Here is a 21,552-nt window from a genome sequence, read left to right on the forward strand (position 1 = left end):
GTATAGTTGGCATACAATATTATATGGGTTTTGAATGTAGATTTGGAAGTATTTTAAGACTAATCTGTAGTTTTGAAAAGTTCATCAGGAAATGATGGTTTCTATAATTGGACTAATACGTCAAAATAGATGAATATCAAAATTATAATAATTCCTGAAATTGTCATGAGGCAAAATTTATTCTACTTTCACAAATGTTTCTATTTTCTGGTTAGGAAAAAGAGACAGAATCTGAAATCCAACTCTAATTTTCCCATAGGCATATAATAGAAGACCTTAGTAATTACTTGTCTTTTTCATCTAACCACTTAGTGTCATATTTTCTTATTTTTGCCAATAAATGCAAATAATGAAGATCCCCATGAGGAGAAAATGTTCTCTTACAATGGCTGTTCTTAGCTCTTCAGTTGCACTTACACCTTTGACTCATTCTTCGTAACATTTCACATCTTACCACAGTAAGAGAATGTTCCTTTTTTGGACACATTAGTTTGAATTGGCCTTTTTCTGCACACTGTCCATTTTTTTTGTGATTACTAAATGCATCCTGGGACCAAATTTAATTTTAAAAGGTTTTTCTTGCATTTTGAATGAACCGGATTAACAAAACACTTCTTAAGACTTTTCATTAAAGCTTTGTTCAGAAGATGATTTGGTTCTCAATATTAACTCTGCATATCCAGGTATAAGCAAGCCCTCAGCATTTGCCTACATGACCCATGTAGCTAATTTAGGCTCACTAGTTTAAAGGGTTTCTACTGTGTACCAGACATTATATGATATGATTTCATGGCTTCAATATATAGTATTTACTGAATTAATGAATAATAATTTTTATTACTATTACTGTTATTATCATTAGACCCATACTGGCAGGTCCTCCATCTTTTTTTATTTTCTTTCATTTCTTTCCCTCTGTGATAACCTGAGTGATAACACCCAGAGATATCCATGTCCCAATCCCCGGAACCTGCAAATATGTTACCCTTCATGGGAAAAGAGATTTTGGAGATGTGATGGAGTAAAATATCTTGCAATGGGGAAGATTATCCTGGATTATTATGCAAGACTCCTCATAAGAGGAAGGCAGAAGGGTCAGAGTTAGTACTACCAAATGTAACAACAGAAGCAAGATACTGGAGTCATGTAAGGGAGGGACCAAAAGCCAATAATGCAGACAACTTTCTAGAAGTTGAAATTTCAAGGAAACAGAAGCTGTCCTGAAACCTCCAGAAAGGACAGAGCCCTGCTAATGCCTTGATTTTAGAGTTGCTGACCTTCAGATGTGTGAGAAAATAAATTTGTACTGTTTTAAGCCACTGAGTTTGTGGAAATTTGCTAAAGCTGCAGTTAGAATCTAACACACCTCATTTACCTCCATTTCTTTCTTTCCTTCATACTGTTTGGTGTTGTCTGTGGAACTAAGCATCCATGGTAGTGTTTAGCACTTAGTCTGGGGGATATGCAGAAGTCACACTTAAGTTCAGCTTCTTTGCCACATCAGATAGACTCCTACAGTTTACACCATGAGTGCACTGTGACTCCTACCTGCTTGAAGGCCTTTGCTGTCATTGTCACATGAATGTAAATACATTCAAATGAAACCATGCTATCTTTCTTCAGAAGTTCAGTTGTCCTTGAACTTTTTTCTTGCAGAATGTAACTCTATGTCTTTATTGGAAAGTAATGTTAAATTTAGTTTAAAATTTAAAGATACAGGGTCATGTAGATAAGCGACGCAGTATTCCAGTGATTTTTATGTTCTCAGTAAAAGCATTATCTTAAAAAATGGAAATTTTGAAATGATATTCATAGGTATATAATTAGCTTATATTTGCTCATTCCAAGAGCCACTGAGGTATATTTCATTGGTCACAATCTATAACCAAAATATTTTTGCTATAACATATAACAAATTTACCAAATCCATGGACATTAACCAGGGTTTTGTTTTGTTCCACCATTAATGGAAGAGGAATTCCATCTGCTATGGTTTATCTTATGAAGAACCAAATGTTAAAGATTAGTCTCAACTGTTTTGTTCACAGAATGTATAAATTATACTTCTGAGGTGTGCGACAAACAATGGATTATAACACTCTGCTGTATTCTTTTTTTGGTTCATATTAAAAATAGGTAGTTTTATATTTTCTGCTCTTGGTTGTAATTCTGTTTATATCAGGGAGTATGCAAATAGATGTGGTGCAGATTCCATGGATATGTAAATATTGTTTTAACTGTAAAAGGACTGACTACTTTTACTGAGATGGGCCGAGCAGGCTCTTTGCGTGGATTTGCCTGTAATTAGTTCCCATGGGACCAGCACGGTCCATGGTTCCTGATAAAGTGGGCAGCAACGGGGAAGTTATGAATTAGAGAGCAATTATGACTGGGCTAGTCAATAAAATTTCACAGTCATTTATTAGAGTGTTGGGTTTGAGGTTTGTTAGGGAGCACAGGATACAAAAATGTTGCCATAAACTAGTACATAGTTTCATCGTATTTCTTGGTAAAACAAACTCTTAGTTGTCTTTTAATTTAGACTTTCTCTGGGAGATTATGCAATATTAGACAATATGATTAATATCATTATTGAATAATTTAAAATTACTTTCTGTGAAGGAATGACTCCCACTAATAGGACTGAGTATAGACTTCAGTGAAAGGTTCAGGCTTGGGATTCAATTAGGCTGGTGTATCATCCAACCTCTCACCAATTATGTCTGTTTTGATTGATTGATTTTTCACTAAGATTTATTTATGCAATTCATAAAATGGAGATAATAATGGACCCAGGAAAAAGTGAAAGATGCAGGAGGCCATGTTGCATGACACACAGGACAATGAATAGCATAGAGTAAATACGGAGGGGGATCCAAAAAAGATGGAGTTATCTTCTGAAGGGCAGGCCCCTGCTAGTACAGGGGCCGGTATGTGAGTATGCTAGGAACCCATTCATATCAGTGTACCAGCTGGCATTGTTGTGAGAGGCTGTGTTTGGCTTTAGTGATTTGTTTTTTGAACAATTCATGCATTTTCCCATTTCATGATAGGTGCCCACACCATGCTGAGTGTTCAGCAGTTTTTGACCAAAAACAGCATGACCCCATGCCTCACACTCCCTATTCACCCAATCACAGCCTAAGTGACCAATAATGGTTTGCTTCCCTGAATGAAAAAAGTCCTCCAAGAAAAATGTTTTGCCAGTGTGGAAGAGGTGAAACAAAAAATGGCAGAAATGATATAAGGCATCAAAATCAACAACTTCAAAAACTGTTTTGAGCAGTGGGGAAAAAGTCTCAATGGGTGTATTGCATCAAATAGCTGAAATTTAAACATGTAAAAGTAAATACACAATTTTTAATAAATAAATTCTGAGATTTTTTTCGGTCCCGCCTCAGACATTCATCATTTCAAGGTGCACCTCCCTGACACAATCTTGGAAAAGCCTGTTTTAGAGAAATAAATGGATGAAGCCATTTGGAATTATGAATTAAACATGCTTTTCAAAATCTTTTCAATCATGTCCAATTAAATAGTTTATGTTGAGCAAGAGTTCCTACCTTCCCTGATCTAAGAGACAATGTCATACAAGATCCACATTGTGTGGATAGAGATTCTGATCCTCATTCATTTATTTGTAATTCCTGAAAGTTCTGGAATTTGTCTTTACACTCACTAGTTATGACTTTGTATCTAGGGTCAGAGTTCCAATTTCAGCACACAAGGCGGCTGAAGGCCTGTTATTATGGGCAGAGATTACAATTATTCTGGGCTAAGATCTATAATTTTCTATATTAAGTCTTGGACTACTAGCATAATTCTAGTAAAGTAAGGTATTAGTACAGTGGTCCATTTCAGTGTCTTTTTCTCATGAAGCAGTCAGACTAGTAATTTTAAATCCAGTAAAGGGGATAAATCTGAACCACTCTAGCTTTGTGCTTTAAATAAAACACTATGAATCTACATAGCGAGATGTGGCTTTCCCATTTATACTTTGTAGAGTCAGAATGCCTGTTCTCAATACAGAACAGAGATGACTCTTCCTTCACCTTTTTATCTGATGTTTCCCTATGTCTGTGATAATGAAGTTCTTCAGTGCATCATGTCTCAGTTGCTAATGGCCAGTTAAGAAAGCAGAGAGGGACAGTTCAGAGAAGTCCTTCCCTCCAAGGCAGCTAGGTGAGGGCTTACACCTCAGATAGCCAGAGCACATGGACAAGCTGTCAGGAATGCATTCAAGGGATCTTTCTCCACTGTGCCATTGTCACTTACCTTCGTATGCCTGCATTTTGTGAACTATACCATTATTATAATGAAGTTAGATTCTGTTATAAGTCATATTTAATAGCAGAGCACAAGTTTCTATTTTGTGTTTTCTTCGACTTAAAGCTAATGCATATATAGTAATTACAATATGCTTTAGATTTTGTTCAGTTTTGGCACAACTGTTGAAGTTGGCAAGTTCAATAAGAAAGTCCAAGGAGTCCCAAAGAAGTTGAACCCAAAGAGGAACACACCAAGGCACATCATCATTAAGTTACCCAAGATTAAAGGTAAAGAGAGAATCCTAAAAGAAACAAGAGGAAAGAAGAAGTTACCTACAAAGGAGTTTCCGTAAGACTGTCAGCTGATTTCTCAAAAGAAACCTTGTAGGCAAGAAGGGGCTGAAAAGAAGTATTCAAAGTCATGAAAGGCAAGGAACTATATCCAAGATTACTCTATCCAGCAAAGCTTTCATTTAGAATGGAAGGGCAGATAAAGTGCTTCTCAGATAAGGTCAAGTTCAAGGAGTTCATCATCACCACGGCATTGTTATATGAAATGTTAAAGGGACTTACCTAAGAAAAAGAAGATCAAACCTATGAGCAATAAAATGACAATAAACTCACAACTATCAACAAGTAAACCTAAAAAAATGAAAACAAAAACTGAGCAAACAACTAGAACTGGAACAGAATCAGAGAAATGGACATCACATGGAGGGATTTCAATGGGAAGGGAAAAGGGAGGAATGGGGGAAAAGGTACAGGGAAGAAGAAGCATAATTAGTAGGCATAAAATAGATGGGAAGAGATAAAATGGTATAGGAAACAAGACTCAAAGAACTTATATGTACAACCCATGGACAGGAACTAAGGGGGGGATGCAGGAAGATTGGGGGGAGCAGGGTGAAGGGGAGATAAAGGGGAAATTGGGAAAACTGTAATAGCATAATCAATAAAAAATACTTTAAAAAGAGTTCACCTGAAAAAAATAAAATAATTAAAAAAGAAAAAAGAAACTCCAAGGAAAATCCAAGGACCTAATGAATAATCTAGAGATTTTATGCAAAAACATTTGTATATTCTGTGAATTGTCTAAAAATCCTTCAGCCTACAAAGGGACAGGAATGAATATCAGGATACAATGAATAATTATTAAAACAGGGTGAATGACTATGGAGATTCATTATCCTATCCTCTTACTTCTGTGTATATTTGAAATTTTCCTTAAAGAGAAGTTATTAGAAAAACAAATTAAAGCAGATATATAGAGATGAAAGGGAAGCTCTGGGTTTGTTGATCTTAACAGATATTTGAGAGGTCAAAAATATGAGGACAATCTAAAAACTGATTGGAAAGTAAAAGAAAACAACTCTTGGGACATTGTTTAATTGTACATTGTGAGTGATGAGATTTACTCCTTGGAGTGGAATTAAAATCATTTTTATGATCACAATATCACAAAAGATACTTTTGCATTTGTTAATATATGTGTAGCCTCATAGGAACCATTTACTATTCTATTCTCTAATACAGATCTAAAACCTACTTCAAGCTACTCCTTCTGGTTGCATATTCTCTTCCATACAGGCATTTACACAAACACCTACACACACACACACACACACACACACACACATCACCTACAATATCTTCCACCCCTATCATCAAAGGAATATGTGTGTAGATTTCACAGAAAATAGGCCAATTAAAGAATTGTTTTTTCACAGCATTTGGGTTAATCAGATGATGCCGCAAATTGTCTTTCAGATTCAGATGTTTCTGTACAGTTGCTCCACTGTCAAAATGGGAGGAAAGTCCAATAATGTTAACAGAACAAAAGCCAGCAAATAATCCGTATTTATATCTTTTAAAAAGCTTAAAGCAGTAAGCAACATATAATTCATTTCCATTTTGATGACCATCATAATTACAATACCGGGTTAGAGTGAACTTCACCTATTTCACAAAAAACTCCTGACTCCATTACAGGAATAACCAGCTAACAGATTGATTCTGCTAGGGAAAAAAAAAACTATATAAGTGGCTGAGTATTTTCAGCCTTTATTCCTCCTCTGCTTCCCAAAGAATATTGTACATATGTGTTTTCTTTTTTTCCTGAAGAAGATAATGGGAAGGCAGAACTGCAAATTTGGCAGGAGGTAGGCCAGAGTGGCAATATTATCTTCCAGCCAAAAATAGAATTAGATTGTAGATAACAAGGGAAGGAAGAACAAAGACTAAGGAAGCCCTGGGGCAGATGGGGTATTCAGAGACAGCAGAAAGAAAGGAAGAGAGATACTTGTTATTGGGATCTTCTTTATATATATAGTTAGAAGAGTAGATTTGAATTGCTTTTAAATCTTACTGTATTTCCTCACATTTGATTCCATGCTGAGATTGGACTATGAAGCAGACTAGCATCATTAGAGTAACAATCATTAGCAAACATTTGATTTAGTTTTTTGATTCATAATCACTGAAGGTACAGGAATAAATGCCCACCAAGGATTTGTCTTCTTATTTATTCACTTCTAACATCTCTTCCATTGAAACTCTGGTTCCTTTGAGATTATATTATTGCCACTTTCCTCAACTCCTTTGAGCCTCACTGAAGGAAATTTCTATCCTGCTCCCCCCACTGTAAATGGAGAATCAGGAGCCAGATGGGATAAGATGAGGGACCTTAACTGGACTGTCCTCTAACACTCTTATTTAAATATGAAAACACTTATTTCATCGTGGGATTTGCTATCTTTACAAAGAAATAAAGCGCAAATCTTTAGGTTTGTTGATGGATATATCTCCACATAATGAAGGCCACTGTCCCTCGAAACTTGGTTCTCATCTCATAAGATGGGTCTTCCTCCTGAGGGTCCATCCCTGGTATCACCCTGCTAACCTCTGGTGACACCAGATTCCCTTTTACTCTGGTACAAAAGAGGGTCAAGATCAGAACCCTACTACCTTTCCGATCTCCTCCTCCATCACCCTCCTTTTTCAATTCAGACCCCACACTTCTTTGTCTTTCTTCCTAAGAGCCAAGCATACACTCACCTCCGGACATTTACTCTTCTGTTTTTTTTTCTGGAATACTTTGCTTCCGCACAGCTCCATAACTTTCTCCTTTCCTTCATTTAGGTGCTTGTCTAGATCTTTCCAGACTTCTGAATCTAAAATATCACTGACTCCCCTACTACCCTCTGCCCCTTACGTTGCCTTGGCTATTTTCCCTCAGCACTTATCAAAAAGGAAGTATTTTTTATGTATTTCCTTACTTATAGTCAGTCTCTCCTTACTATGATATAAGTTTGTAAATTTATATCCCTGTTTGTGACAGCAGGGACTTGGTTTTTCTTGTTTTTTTTTTTGTTTTTTTGTTTGTTTTTTTTACTGGTTTAGATCTGCAGGACCTAGAATCATGCCTAGAAGATAGTCAGTGCCCAATAAATAATTTTTGAATGAATAAATATCCTTAGTGTTCTCGTACTATTGAGAAAGGGCTATAATTATTCAAGGTAGTGATGATCGTGATAAGAAGGAAGGGGCGATTATGCACAGGAAGATGTCTGGAATGAACTGTAGAGTATTATAGACCTGAAATTAAATCCTGGTTCTGACATTTATTATCTGTATATACTTGCTCAATTCATCTAAACTCTGTGAGCTACAGTTTTCCACCTCAAAATGGATTTTTAAGTTAAAAACAGGTTGTTTGAAGAGTAAACGTGATAATGCTCTAAAAGCATCTAGCACGATGTCAGTCACGTAAGAGGCTTTATTTCAAAATTGGTAACTATGTAATTCACCTTAGAAAATGTTCATTTGTTGTTTAGAGCTTACCATTTATATCCAATGTTAAATTGAAATTTACTCACTTTCCATTTTTATATTTACCATCTGGGAGAATATTCTGAGATATTTTTTCTAATGATTTTCTATAAAAGGGCAGAGAGTTCCTCCTCCTGACCATCTGAAACCAGTCTTCTCAGAACCGATGTCCCACTTGAGAAAGCAAGTGACCCATTTCAGTTGTGGACATTCTGCTTAGAGCCAGCTTCCCATGAGAAGCACCACGTGATTGATTCTGGGTACAATCTCCCTTCAGAAGTTGTCCTTTCTGTTCCCCTAAAGGCCTCGGGTGTAGCCATCACTTACACTGTGATGTACATGCCTACTACTAAGACAGGGGTTCACCAAAGCTAGTGAGAGGACTGCTTTATTTCATTTTCAGAGAGAGGGGAAGGCAAAAGTTGGTCTGAGGTTAGCTAACTTTCTTTTTTAAAATTATTTTCTTGTTGTTCAATTACAGTTGTCTGCATTTTACCCCTACCACCCCCCCAAACTCCTGCCAAACCCACCTCCCTCCCTTGCTTCCATCCTCCCCTTTGGTTTCATCCATGTCCTTTATAGTAGTTCCTGAAAACCTTTCTCCCCATTGTCCCCTCCCCACTCCCCTCTGGCTATTGTTAGAGTGTTCTTAATTTCTTTTAAGTGCCTTCAAAATGGAAAAGTAGAGACTGGTACTACTTTGTCTCTTCTATTATCTGGCAACTTCAACAGGGCCTCCCATAGACTACATCTGCGAGAGTGAAACAAAGCAGAGTGTTCTATTGTGATGTAGTGTATGTCCATCTTTTACAAAGTCGGCCTGGTCAAACAGAGCATAATCAATGTAAAAGGGACACTCTCCTTTTACCACTTTAAGTTTCATGCTTTCAAATAGAACCTTTGAACTCCCTTCACTTCTAAAATGCAGCACTGTGATGAATGCAGAGTTGTAGGTCTACTTTCAATTGACTGTCCAGTTCCTACGATGAGACCAGAAGAGAGGCCCAGCTTCAAGGCTACTTTTTATATGTGCCCCACCAATATTAATAACACCAAGCATTTGTTTTGTGTGTTTCATGGTTCATAAAAACCATTCACAGGCCTATACTACATAACAGTCGTATCATTACTCCCAATCATTTATTCAACAAGCATTTATTATATGTTACTATATACCAGATTTGGGGTTACTGCTGAATGTAAAGTCACAAGATCCTGGAAGTTAGGAGTCAGCCACAGTTTATAAGTAAGTTCCAGATATTTTCTTGGCTGGTCCAGTGTTTTACAATGAGTAAATAATAAAATTGAAATATGAAAATAAAATTCATCGTTAGTGAAAGAATCCTATACATCATTCCCTTTCTCTCCACAGTTTGTGAGAACTGTGTCAAATATGAGGAGAAGGGAGAGAGAGAAAGAGGGAGAGAAACATCAATATGTGGTTGCCTCTTGTGCACCCCCAACTGGGGACCTGGCCCACAACCCAGGCATGTGCCCTGACTGGGAATCAAATCGATGACCCTTTGGTTCAGAGTCCAGCACTCAGTCCACTGAGCCACACCAGCTAGGGCTTTATGCAGTAATATTTCAAAACTGGACAGATATGTATACTTCCCAACAGTGTCCAAGTACAGGCGTGGCCCATTTAGCTGAGTGGATGCAGAATGAACAATCACAGTGTGTTTTCTCTACTGTCTTCAAGTCATAGGATAGTTTTCAGAGCATCGTCTGCTCTGAAAAATTAAGAGTTTGCTAAAGTTCTGTGTGTGTGTGTGTAAACTGTTAGGTTCCAGAAACTACACAATGCTTTGTGAATACCAAGCTGAATTATGCAGCTATCCTACCCTCAGGGGACTTCTGAGTTAGTAGAGAAAGTCATATAAACATGAGTGAGCTGAGGTGTTTTATACATACCAAGTTATATGTCTCTATGGTAGATGCATACAAAAAGAGATTGGAGTTGATTTGTGATTTTTTAATTACCTGTTTAATCTCTGCTTTGCTATCAGGAAGAAAATTCTTTAAGGGCTAGGTCTGTATCCATTCTAATTCAGTGCTTGAAGCTTGCACGGGCAGCACAATGCTGCATACACAGCACCGTGGCTCAGATTAATTTTGAATGGATATTAGGCAAAGGTGAATAAATAAATTAAACGAATGTATTAAAAATTAATTAATGGAGGTTCACTCATTGAGATTTGGGGGTGGGGGTAGGCTAAGGGTGGTGGCTGGAAAAAGAGACAGGCAAGATGCTATGAAAGTGCATAACTGGGAACGAGGAGCAGCCAACCCAGACAGACAGAACAGTGTAAGCAGATCAGAAGGTGTATGAAAGGTCTCTACCGTTTTTTAGTATTTCCTGTGAGTGGAAGTGTATATTTAGGTTGAAGTTAGGTGGTGTTTTGTGCTAAGGAGCTTGGATTGTATCCTGCAGGTGAACATGCAGGGGATTAACATGATAAAGTTTGCATTTCAGGAAGATCTAGAGGCAATTGAAATCCATATAGCAGGTTTTTGCTGTTCAGTCCCAATGGAAGAATTGGTACCTACGTAAGAAAAATGGATTTAGGATAGTTACTCATACCTTCCCTGAGGTAGTCTAGCCCTAAGCTCTTTTATCCCTGTGTTTCTATAACAAGAACAAATGGATATTTTATTTGAGATCCATTTGTAGCCATTGTTTTTACAGTAAACTCCTCCATAGGTGGGGACTGCCAAGCTATTTTTTTTCAATTTTTCTATGACTAAGATTAATGTATTCATAGATGGTACAGCACACATGGTCTTTAACACCTTTTTGAAAAACTCAATTTTTACTATCTGGGTAAAATGTACTTAGTATTGATGAGTAAGTGATTTAGGTTACATGAAGCACTCTTCAAACTGTCACAATTCCAGCACTTTGGCTCTTGAATTAGAAAAAGATCAGTCCCACGCCACTGCCCAGTAAATCCTTCACCCACTGAAGGGGGGTTCTCATCCCCACAGAAACCTCTAGCCTTGTTAACTGACACCTACAGTGTAATATACAGCTTTACTTTGAAACTGGAATTATATTTATTTCTACTAACTCAGTTCACTGCATTTTGGGAATTCTTTCAGCCTCTGGCACAGGAAATATATGCTTAGGAACAGCATGTGGGAAATGGAGATATATTTTCTTGACCCGAGTTGAGTTCAATTTGGGGCGCATATGTGTTTTCTGCATTGGTGTTGAACTGTAAGTAGATACTGGGAAGAATCCTGATGTTCTTCATTAAAAGATTCATCCCTATCTTTGCCTCACCATTTGTTTTTACAGAGGGCAGTTACTGTGAGTCCCACCTGAAATTAGAGCTACACCTGGGATAAGACTTGAAATTCTTGTTTTGTTTATTTCTTTGTCAAGTACACTGGCTAGTTATATTGAAACATGGAAATTAGGGGACTCTATGCTGTCTTAAAAGAAGAAATGGTTGTGCCCTCACTCTTCAATCCTTTAAAATTTAATTAATGTAATGAATCACAAGCAGTTTTTTGTCTGTCTGCCTGAATTTATTTAGTAATTTGATCAACAGATAATGAAATGTGCATTAACCCTCAGCCACTCTGCCAGGCCAGTGGGGCAGATGCTGGGCAAAGGTGAACAAGATCCAGCTCCTGACTTCAATCAAATCAAATTCTCATAATTGTAGAGAGGAACATGGAAATGCATTATGGAAATTTAATAATATTTAGCTGGTTCCCTACTAATGACTAATGGACATTTACAAATAATGGTGTATGACAATTAGGCTACAAAACTGAACAGCATTTCAAAAGGGTGATATATGGCAATATAAAAAACTTGTCATATAGAATTAATGTAAACAAAGAGCAAAACCCACCTATGAACCAATAGTACCTACTGGGAATTAATTTAAAAAAGAGAACTAGACAGATAGATTAGTAGATATATATTTATGCATTTTATAAGAAAAGGGAGGAGAGGAGTTGAAAAGAGGTCTTATACTTTTTATTTTACTTTGTATAGTTGGAATTTACTAACCTTATACATGTCCTTCCATTTATTTATTTATTTGTTTGCTCATTTATTTATTTTAATATCAAAGAGGTGTTATACTGTGAGATTATAGCCTCTGGTTTTCTTCTTTGCACTTCACATTAGTAAAACGTGTCACATTCCACAAAGTGTGTAACCACCTGTGAACATGGCATCCAAGTGTGCAAAAAGCTTTGTCAGAGACAGGCCTGGTGCTGAAATACAGGGACCAGGGGAATGAGGGGAGACCAGGCAATGGTCCATCTTGGTCAATAAGTAAGATTCTTTTATTTTTAAGACTCTATCTTAGGCTTTTCCTTGATGTTCTGCCTTCCAATTGTACAAGGTTCCTCAATTTGTAGTTGGGTACGTAAATCACTCAGTTGTAAGCCAGTTGATGCTTCTTGAAATTGCTGGTAATTTCTACTTTCTTGGTGTCAAAATATTCCTTCATTAAACACAGATAATGTTTTGATCATATTCCCCAGAAAAGGAACCAAGTTTAACCTTCAATGAATCCTCTGCTTCCCATATACTTGAAATGTTAATGTAATTTTCCTGATTCACGTTGTTTTTCTTTAAAAATAATTGTTTCACAAATGAAAAGAATGATCGGAGAACTGTTGACAAATTAAAAATAATAATGGTGTTTTAATACTTTAAAACAGAGAGGTGAGTTGTAGGTAATGTAATTACCTCAATAATGTGATTTATCAAAAACTGGTTTTCTTTGTCATGTGTCTAGGAAAACAGATGTTCTCTGCTTTTATTATCACTGTGGGGCATTTTCCTCTTCTGCGTGCTGCTTCCCATAGTAGAGAATTGTATTTGAAACTAAATAAAAGCATCAATCCATTACTGAGGGGTAAAATTGGGTATGCACATGCAAATTACATTTTCTTTGAAGTGTGTCAACTTTTTATTTATTTCCGCTTTTGGGGTTTGTGTTGTGCTTGTTTTGGCCTAAATGACAGGGGTAACCACGTGTCTGACACTTGTAAATATAACCCATGGAATTTTTCTATTCTGTTAAGACATACTATTATTAGAATGGCAATGGAAATCATGTTAGGAGATCACATTGGCTGTTTAGTTTTAATTCTAATTCTAACCTGTGGGCAGAGAACCATTGTAATCATATCTTAATGAATATTCAATATTTTTCTTCCATCCCAAAGTTATGAAGTCAATCACAAGAACTGCTGAAAAGTCATTTTCTTTTACCTCTGATGGTAAGGAAGGGAAAAAGTGAGCAGTTGGAGGGAGAAGACAAGAGAACACAGCTGTGGCTGTTTTACCACCAGCTACCACAATGTAGATGGGGATTCATTTAACTTTGATGTTCTTTGTTGATAAAATGAAGGGTTTGAATTAAACAAATTTTAGGATCATATGAGGGAGGTTATATATACCTTCCAGGCTGGAAGTTTATTATAACTCAGAACTACCCAAATAACTACATTTTGCTTATAATAGTATATAAGACATAATTAAATGGTAAAGAGGGTGCTGGAAGCTGGAAGAGAATGTAGCCAAATAGGTCACTTTACCAAAATATAATAACTTTCATGTAGTGTTTCTCATTTAAATTTTGGCTTAAATTAGAAACTTGCTAGCTATACATCTAGGAAGATATACAAGATAGAGAATAGATATCACACTCATACATGTTCATACATGCATAAGAAGTCTATCACGTATAGAACATGTGGGAAAGAATATAACAAATAATTTGCACACAAATTAGGACTTTAAAAAACTGGATATAAAAGAAATAAGTATTTTGGAATACGTCTGGAAAAATAAGGGCCTGGTTCAAACATAGAATTAGCAAGAAATACACTTATATCTATTATTTTTACCTCAGGTCAGTGCAGACTACTTCTGCCTGCATATGGAAGGAAGTTGAGTACATACAACACTCAGACTGTGGAGAATTATAGCAAGACATGAAATTTATTGTTGTTAGGCTGCCAATTTACAACTTCAAGTCTAGATGGTCCAGGTGTTCTAAAGGTATTTCAACTAAATCCTGTCATTGTGTCCATGTTGTTCAGCCACATTTTCACTCAGCAAATACATGATGCAAGCCTGTTCTTCAGCCACACTAGGTAATACCCAGTATCAGTCCTTCACATGCTCAGTCCTGACCTGGTGGTTGGTGTAGGGGGAGCTGTGCATGTAAACTATGATGTTTCAAAAACATTTGTGGTACCGGACATGACATCTAAACTAGAGGATGTTGTATGACAACAGTGCCAGAAGCTGTCATCCATTCTGTGCTTCCAAAATACCTATTCGTACCTCCATGACAGCATCCATTGTTATCTATTAAAGTGCCTTGTACTTGGCTTTCTTCCCCTTGAGACTGTGACCACTAGCCAGGTGCAAAGTTCAGGATGGTACAGCATGTATCATATACAAAAGACATTTTGGGGTGTTTGTTTGTTTGTTTGTTTGTTTTAGTGAATGAATGTGTTAAAATATTTCTAAGTGAGTAACATTCTTCAATCTGTATCATTTTTAATTATTCATAGAAATAGCTTTTTATTGTGCAGGTCACCCTGAATGTCATGGAAGTGATTAGGGGGGGAGATTAAACTTGCTTTATTTTTTTGCTTGAACACTGATGCACATGCACCTAAAAGGCAGTTGTAGATGGAAATACCACTGCATTCTAAATTATAGTTCCTAGTATTCTTTTTTAAATGTTTTTATCTCATCCCTCTATTTTCACTCTGAGATTGGTCATTAGTTACCTAGCTCCTCCCACTCCACTCTGCCTTTATTCTTTTTTTCTGAAACAACATTTAAAATCCATCTGAGCTGAAAAAAATTTAAATTTAGTGTTTAAACCCATAGACCTGTAAGTTATGGTAATAAAGAGGTATAATTTTTAAACCTTCATCACAATCTATTATAAATTGTAGAAGAATATTTAAAAATTGAATGATAAAATTGAAAAAAGTTCAATGTCTCTAAAGGACAGTAGAAATTCTGCTATTGCCATATGTTAGTTAAAAATCTATGTCAGTATCTACTTGTAGAATATGGTGTTAGGGAACAGTCTTAGTAGTTCATAAAACTGAAGATGTGTTAAGTTTTAATAGAAAGTCAAAATGAAAAATTTTACAGTAATTTTGCTGAGCAAAATATTTGCTATTGTTTTGTTTGTTCATTTGCTTAAAACAGCAAGTCCTGTTAATCTTTAAACTATCTTATCAGTTTATGCATTGGCTGTTTCACATTTAACACAAAGTTTGGAAGACTAGAAATACCCCACTAAGTAAGCAAACAGTAATTACTTCTTCGTAATTACCATGCAACTTTATTGCTTTGCATTGCTATAATTATATTTTAAATACTCCCCATTTCCATGATAGACCATAATGCCTTCTAGCACATTACAATCTGTGGCTTTTAACTGCATCTCACTTCCACAAAGGCATTGTTTCCACTCAGTCTCTATTTTAACTACTGTTGAAAGAGACTTCACAAAATTAATTGGCACCATAATTCTGCAATAAAGAAACTGTAGACAATATGATATTTCTGTGCTACTGGAATCATCTCATTACTCAGAGGAGTCGTGTTTGATATCTAAGAAGTATTCCTTCTTCTCTTAGGGAGTCAGTTATAATCAAATCCATGTTTCTCAAACTTCAGTGTGCACACTAATCACTGGGGGATCTGGTTCAAATGGGGATTTTGATCCAGTAGATCTGAGGAAGGGCCCAAGATTCTGCATTTCCAGCAGGCTCCCAAGTGATGATACTAGTGCTGCTGGTTCTTGGACCATCTTCAAGTAGCATCACTTTAGAGTATTTAGAGTCTGATGTTTGAGCTACATGATATGGAGCTACATGGTGTGTTGGGGGTGGGAGATAAAGCTGGGAAAGAAAACTCCGGGTGGGAAGAAAGGTAAGGCACTGTACACCCCACTCAGGAGTGGGAGAGGAGTGATGAAAGATAAGATAAAGAGGACAAATTCTTATCTGTTTATAAAAGAGTTTGAATTTTATCCCTGTAGTATTTAGAACTCACCGAATCACTAGAAAATTATATACATTTTAATTCACCTAATTTACTAATGTTATCTCTTTTACACTCAATGAAATATACCCACCTGGAGAAATTAAAAATCGAAATTAAATTACATTCCTGAAATTCAAGGATAATCTTACAGATATATCCATCTTTTTTTCGAGTGACACATTGAAAATCTGTTTCTAGGGTTTTATTTCTTATTCATGTAGTAACACTTGCAGGCCTATATTTTTCCCGTCATGAGTATCTTCAAGTTAGTGAAGTAACAGCAGTTGCCTCAATTTAGCAACTTCAGTAAATAGAAGTAAGGCATTATCAACATCTACAGTTTATTGAAAATTCTCAAATATCAGGGTTGCTAAGATTTGTGTTTTCTGAGAAACTATAAAACACAAAGACATCTCAGTTGGAAGTAAAGAAAAGTCTTACTCCATGACTTTTTGAATTTCTCTTAGGGTAAAAATAAGTTTTTGCAAAGGGGATTGGGAGCAGGGTGAAAAAGGTGAAGGGATTTAGGAGTACCAACTGGTGGTTCAAACACTCACAGAGATGTAAAATACAGCATAGGGAATATAGTCAATCACACTGTAATAACTTTGTATGGTGCCAAGTGGGTACTAGACTTATGGGTGGCTTTGCGAGTTATATAAATATCTAATCACTATACCAAAACTAATATGAGTATCAACTGCAATTAAAACTTTTTCATTTAAAAAATAATGGAAAAATTTAAGATGGGTTTAAATTCCAGAATCTCAGTTTATCTGTATTTGATCATTAGCAAACTAGAGTATTGATTTGGTAATGTCATTGCAAGGATGCCTCTGCAAAGTTTTTTGATGCCAGTGTGTAAAAGAAATAAATCCTAAGGTTAACAATTTGTTCAGTGCCTCTTGTTTTCCTGCCATGCTGCCCCCCTGACTGTATAGCATCCAAGGCTGCACAAAAAGGCATTTGAACATGCATGTGCAGACATGTGTATGCATGTACACATATGTGTACACACATGTGTGCATATATGTGTGTAGACATATATTAATTATCATGATTGTGTAAATGTGTGCTGCATATTTTGCATATTTAATTATATATTTAATACATATATTTTAACTAGGTATTTGGAAATCCTGCCTTTTTAGATATGGAATTATAGGTATATTGTTGTTTTATGGAGAACAAACTAAAAGTAGGGATTACCTCTTTCAACAAAGAAAAATTTCCTAGAACTTCATTCTAGAACTGTTATGATCAAATAATTTAATGTGGGATTTGGGGAAAAGAGCACTCAGTAAAACCTATTATTGTGTGGATGGTACCATAGTTTTTCTAGTAAGTGAAATGCAACTTTGATGGATTTAAACTTCCAATAGATCTTTTGCAATGGAGTCACAAAAAATAGTAGTAAAAATAATTTTAAAAAACAGAAAAATGGATATTCATCATGGGCAAGTGCATTTCGACACACATGAGTAACATGACCTACACCTAGCTGGTGTGGCTTGGTAGATTGAGCACCAGCCTGCAAACCAAAGTAGTGCCAGTTCATTCCCAGTTATGGCATATGCCTGGAATGTGGGCCAAGGTCATGTTTCCAGTAGGGGGTGTGCCAGAGGCAACCACACACTGATGCTTCTCTCTCTCTCCCTCCCTTCCCCTCTGTCTAAAATAAATAAATAAAAATTTTAAAAAAGAGTAACATGACCTGCATCATACAGCTGGTAATGGAGGCCCAGCTTTGCTGATGACTCAGGAGAGGGGCCTGGGCTACAGGGGCCAGAGGGTCCAATGACAAGCTGTTGTCAGCAAGAACCATTCTGGAAACACAGATCCTCTCCATGAGCAAATCTTTTTGTTGTTCTTGGAGAAGAGTCACACATTCTGTGGCCAAACCACGATGGAGTTCAAATGGAAGAGAAATGATGTAAAATTAAGCCCAGTTGATTAAACACCCTGAACTCTGACTCTGACAAATGATCGATCACCTTTCCCAGCTGATAACTGCCAGTGTGGCTCACAGAGATGCTAAGAGATACTGGTAGTTACAGCTAACATGGAGTTCGTAATTATTTAAGTACCATACAGTGTTTTAAGCCCTTTCTATGCATTAATTCATGTTATTCTCACAATAGCTCTTTGAAGTAGATTACATTATCATCCCTATTTCATACAGGAGGAAAATGAGTCACAGAAATGTATTTTTTAAAGTATATATTTCCTGCCTTAGTAAGGCAAGAAGCCAGACCTCAAACCCAGGAAGCCGACTGCTACCCCTAATAATTGACTGCACCCAGAGTATGATTAAAGCCTCTAGAAAGAGGAATGACCTGAAGAGAAGCCACTGTGATAGTCTGTACTGTACTATGTACTCTAAAAGAATGTGCTGTAGGAGGCAAAATTGTAATGAGTCTTGCTTCTGACAGTAGCGAGTATGACTCATGAAAGTCATTATCCAACGAAGCATAAAAGGTAGAATCTATAATTCTTTACAGCAGGATATTTAAGGTATGTCTAGATTTGGTTGTCTTTGTGGGAAATCTGTGTTATTGCCAGTGATAAACTCATATGTTAGCATGACCATACTCTTTAAATGGATGGCTGTACCTCAAACATTTATAATGTCAAGAGAGAAAATATCCTATAGTGAGGCATTATATATATATATATATATATATATATATATATATATATATATATACACACTTTTAAAATCTCACAGGAAATTTTCTTACACAAAGAGTTTTGAGATCCAGTGCTTGCATTTACCCATTTGGTGTTCATCTGAAGAAATAATTTAGACTATTTCTAATGTGAAGAATTCACTAATCATTTGTTGCTTCAGCCAGATTAGTAAATGGTCTTGGCTGGAATGGTAAAGATGACTCATCTACATTTGTGTTCCACCTTCCAGTAGGCCAGGCCGGGGACATTAGCCATGCAGAGAGGCACGAGAAGCAAGGCCTAATGCCTGAACATTTTAAAATCTGCTTTGTCTCATTTGCCAATATCTCATTGGCCAAAGCAATTTACCTGGGGTCAGACCAAGATTCAGATTGTGAGGACTCAACAATACTACATGAAAAAAAATAGGATACAGGAAGGGGTAAAGAATTAGGGCTATTAATACAATTCATTTTTAGCTAAACACATTTTTTTTTGCCAGAGTACAGAGGGGTGGGGAAGGAAAGGGTTCATTGTGGTTTTCAGACTGTAAATTCACAAATTAATATTTGGTCTGTTCAAGCAAATACACTAACAACAACAACTCAAAAAACCCTCTCAAGCCATGTTAGTGTATTGATCAAGTTTATTGGGCCAGTTTTGCTCCCCCCTCCAATTCATTCATTTTTAAATAATTTGTAGCAATAACAAGCAGCAATTTTTTCAGTCAAGTAGAAATGGTATCAATATTTTCAGTCAAGTGGATGTGGCATCAATTCTTAAAGAATAATTTTTGTCCTGTTATATTTTTAAAAGATTGTCATTTTTGCAATGTTATTGTTGGAAGAGGAATTCTGTCATACTTTAGTTTGGGTCAGTTTTTCTGAGGAATTAAGTTTACATAAGTCACTGAGGACCATGTATTCCCCATTCATAATTCATTTGTTAGGGCCATTTCCATTGGCTGTATTTTATTATGTGGGTTCACTTAATATTCAAATAATTATTCTCCCTGAGATTCTGACTAGATTTACTGGGAAACTGGACTGAAAGAGGTTGGGTGAACAATCCATTTCTAGGTTTTATGAAATTGTAGAGAATAATAAGAAATAAAAATAGCTAATTTGCTTGCAATTTCAGAATAGCTCCCTTAGTAGAAAGAAGCTCCTGTCTCTTTTCCAAGATAGAATTTGATGGTCTCTATAGTGAAAACGTAGTTGATTTGAAGGAGAAATGTTTATCCAAACCCGAAGACTGGTTATGAATGCATTTCTAACGTAACTGGAAGGGGCCGACACTTGCCTTTTCACTTCTAAGCCAAGTTCACATTTTGCTTCAGCTGATTATTTTTTCAACCGTATTTGTTATCTTCTTTTATGATCTGCCAGTAATTTTTTGAAGCCCAGTTAGAACAGAGGCCAACAGAGCAGAGACTCAAAAAGGGCCAAATATCTCTCCAGAAACAAGACTACTTCAAAAGCTATGCATTACAAAGCCCTACTGTGACTCAAATAATCACTTATTTTTTAAGGGGGATTTGCTAATAGAGGCTTGGTTTCTTATCTCCCCAGCCCCTAGTGAGCCTTTACTGTGCAAATTCGCTGATGGAGGACAAAAGAAGAGACAGAATCAAAGCAAATACACCCAGAATGGAAGGCCGTGGCCCAGGGAAGGAGAGGTGAGTCCTGGCTGGCTTGCGCTCAGAAAGTGGGCAGCAGTCACCCCTCAGAAGAGCAGCAAGACCTACACGTGGGGCCCTGAGGAAATCGGGTCCCATGGAAAACCAAATGGCTTCACAGGGGGCAAAGGAGCAGGACTGTGTTAATGTACTCAGGATAGAATGACTTGAGAACGAGTATAGGACTTCAGAATTGACCTCCGTTCTGCACTACACTAAGTCTTCTGTCATTAACCCAACTTGAACTTCATAGCCACTCACAGAAAGACTTGTTTGCAAAGAACTGATTTGTAATTGTATGGTATATAGTGATACATAATTTAGGGTATGATTACTTAAGAAAATATTTTCAGTGAAATCAACAGTAAGAGTTGAATGTTGGTGTTTTGAGAAAAGCAAACAAAAAATAAGATTTATTTCATTCTACCATTGGGGTGTTCTACCTGCACAAGTATGTGTATTTGTGTATATGCCCATAAGTTCATAAATGTGTCGATATGTGTTATATATGTGTATATATCAATATAAAATATAATGTTTATATTGGTCAAGGAGAGAGAAAAGGTAATATGCAAAAGGTTCTGTTTTTCACAACAATGAGAAAAGCATGTAACTATTAATTTTCCATTTACTCTACTAACACCGAACAGTGGAAAAGCAAGCCTATGGATCCAATTGCACTTGGAATGATTTTTGGTTATTTTTTATTGTAAGAAGACAAAGAAAAGGTGTCTGGGCTTCTAAGAGGTCTTTTTATTCTTTGTGAAATGGAATGAAGTTGTTTGAATGACTTGAATAAATGCCATTTTGTACCAAGGCCATAATTTCAACAGAAGAGCTTTATTTAGCATTTCTATTCAAAGCACCCACTTCATCCATTTATTATTTAAGAGGCATCCGATTTGATGTAGCATTTTACACTCAGCACAGAGAGGAGAGCTGTAAGGAAAGAAAGGGAGCACAATTTTTCTGAGCAAAGCCTTTAGCCATTTCTCGGTTTCTAGGACCTCCATCTGTTTTGAGTATTTTCGTGCAGGTCCAAAAACCCCTCT

At 36.5% G+C, this 21,552-nt stretch overlaps 1 protein-coding gene across 7 annotated transcripts in view; it reads left to right on the plus strand.

The window, feature by feature from the left end:
• The window catches only part of RBMS3 (RNA binding motif single stranded interacting protein 3), a 624,147-nt gene that overhangs the window by 471,908 nt on the left and 130,687 nt on the right, over positions 1-21,552 (plus strand). For all 7 annotated transcript variants that reach the window (XM_037132737.2, XM_037132981.2, XM_037133054.2 and 4 more), the window contains exon 7: positions 20,394-20,500. In XM_037132737.2, the coding sequence (XP_036988632.1) occupies positions 20,394-20,500 (107 nt within the window). The remainder of the gene's footprint in view (positions 1-20,393; positions 20,501-21,552) is intronic.

This window comes from Artibeus jamaicensis, unplaced genomic scaffold (assembly GCF_021234435.1).
Source record: "Artibeus jamaicensis isolate MK-2021 breed Jamaican fruit bat unplaced genomic scaffold, CSHL_Jam_final contig_519, whole genome shotgun sequence".
NCBI classification, from domain to species: Eukaryota; Metazoa; Chordata; class Mammalia; order Chiroptera; family Phyllostomidae; genus Artibeus; species Artibeus jamaicensis.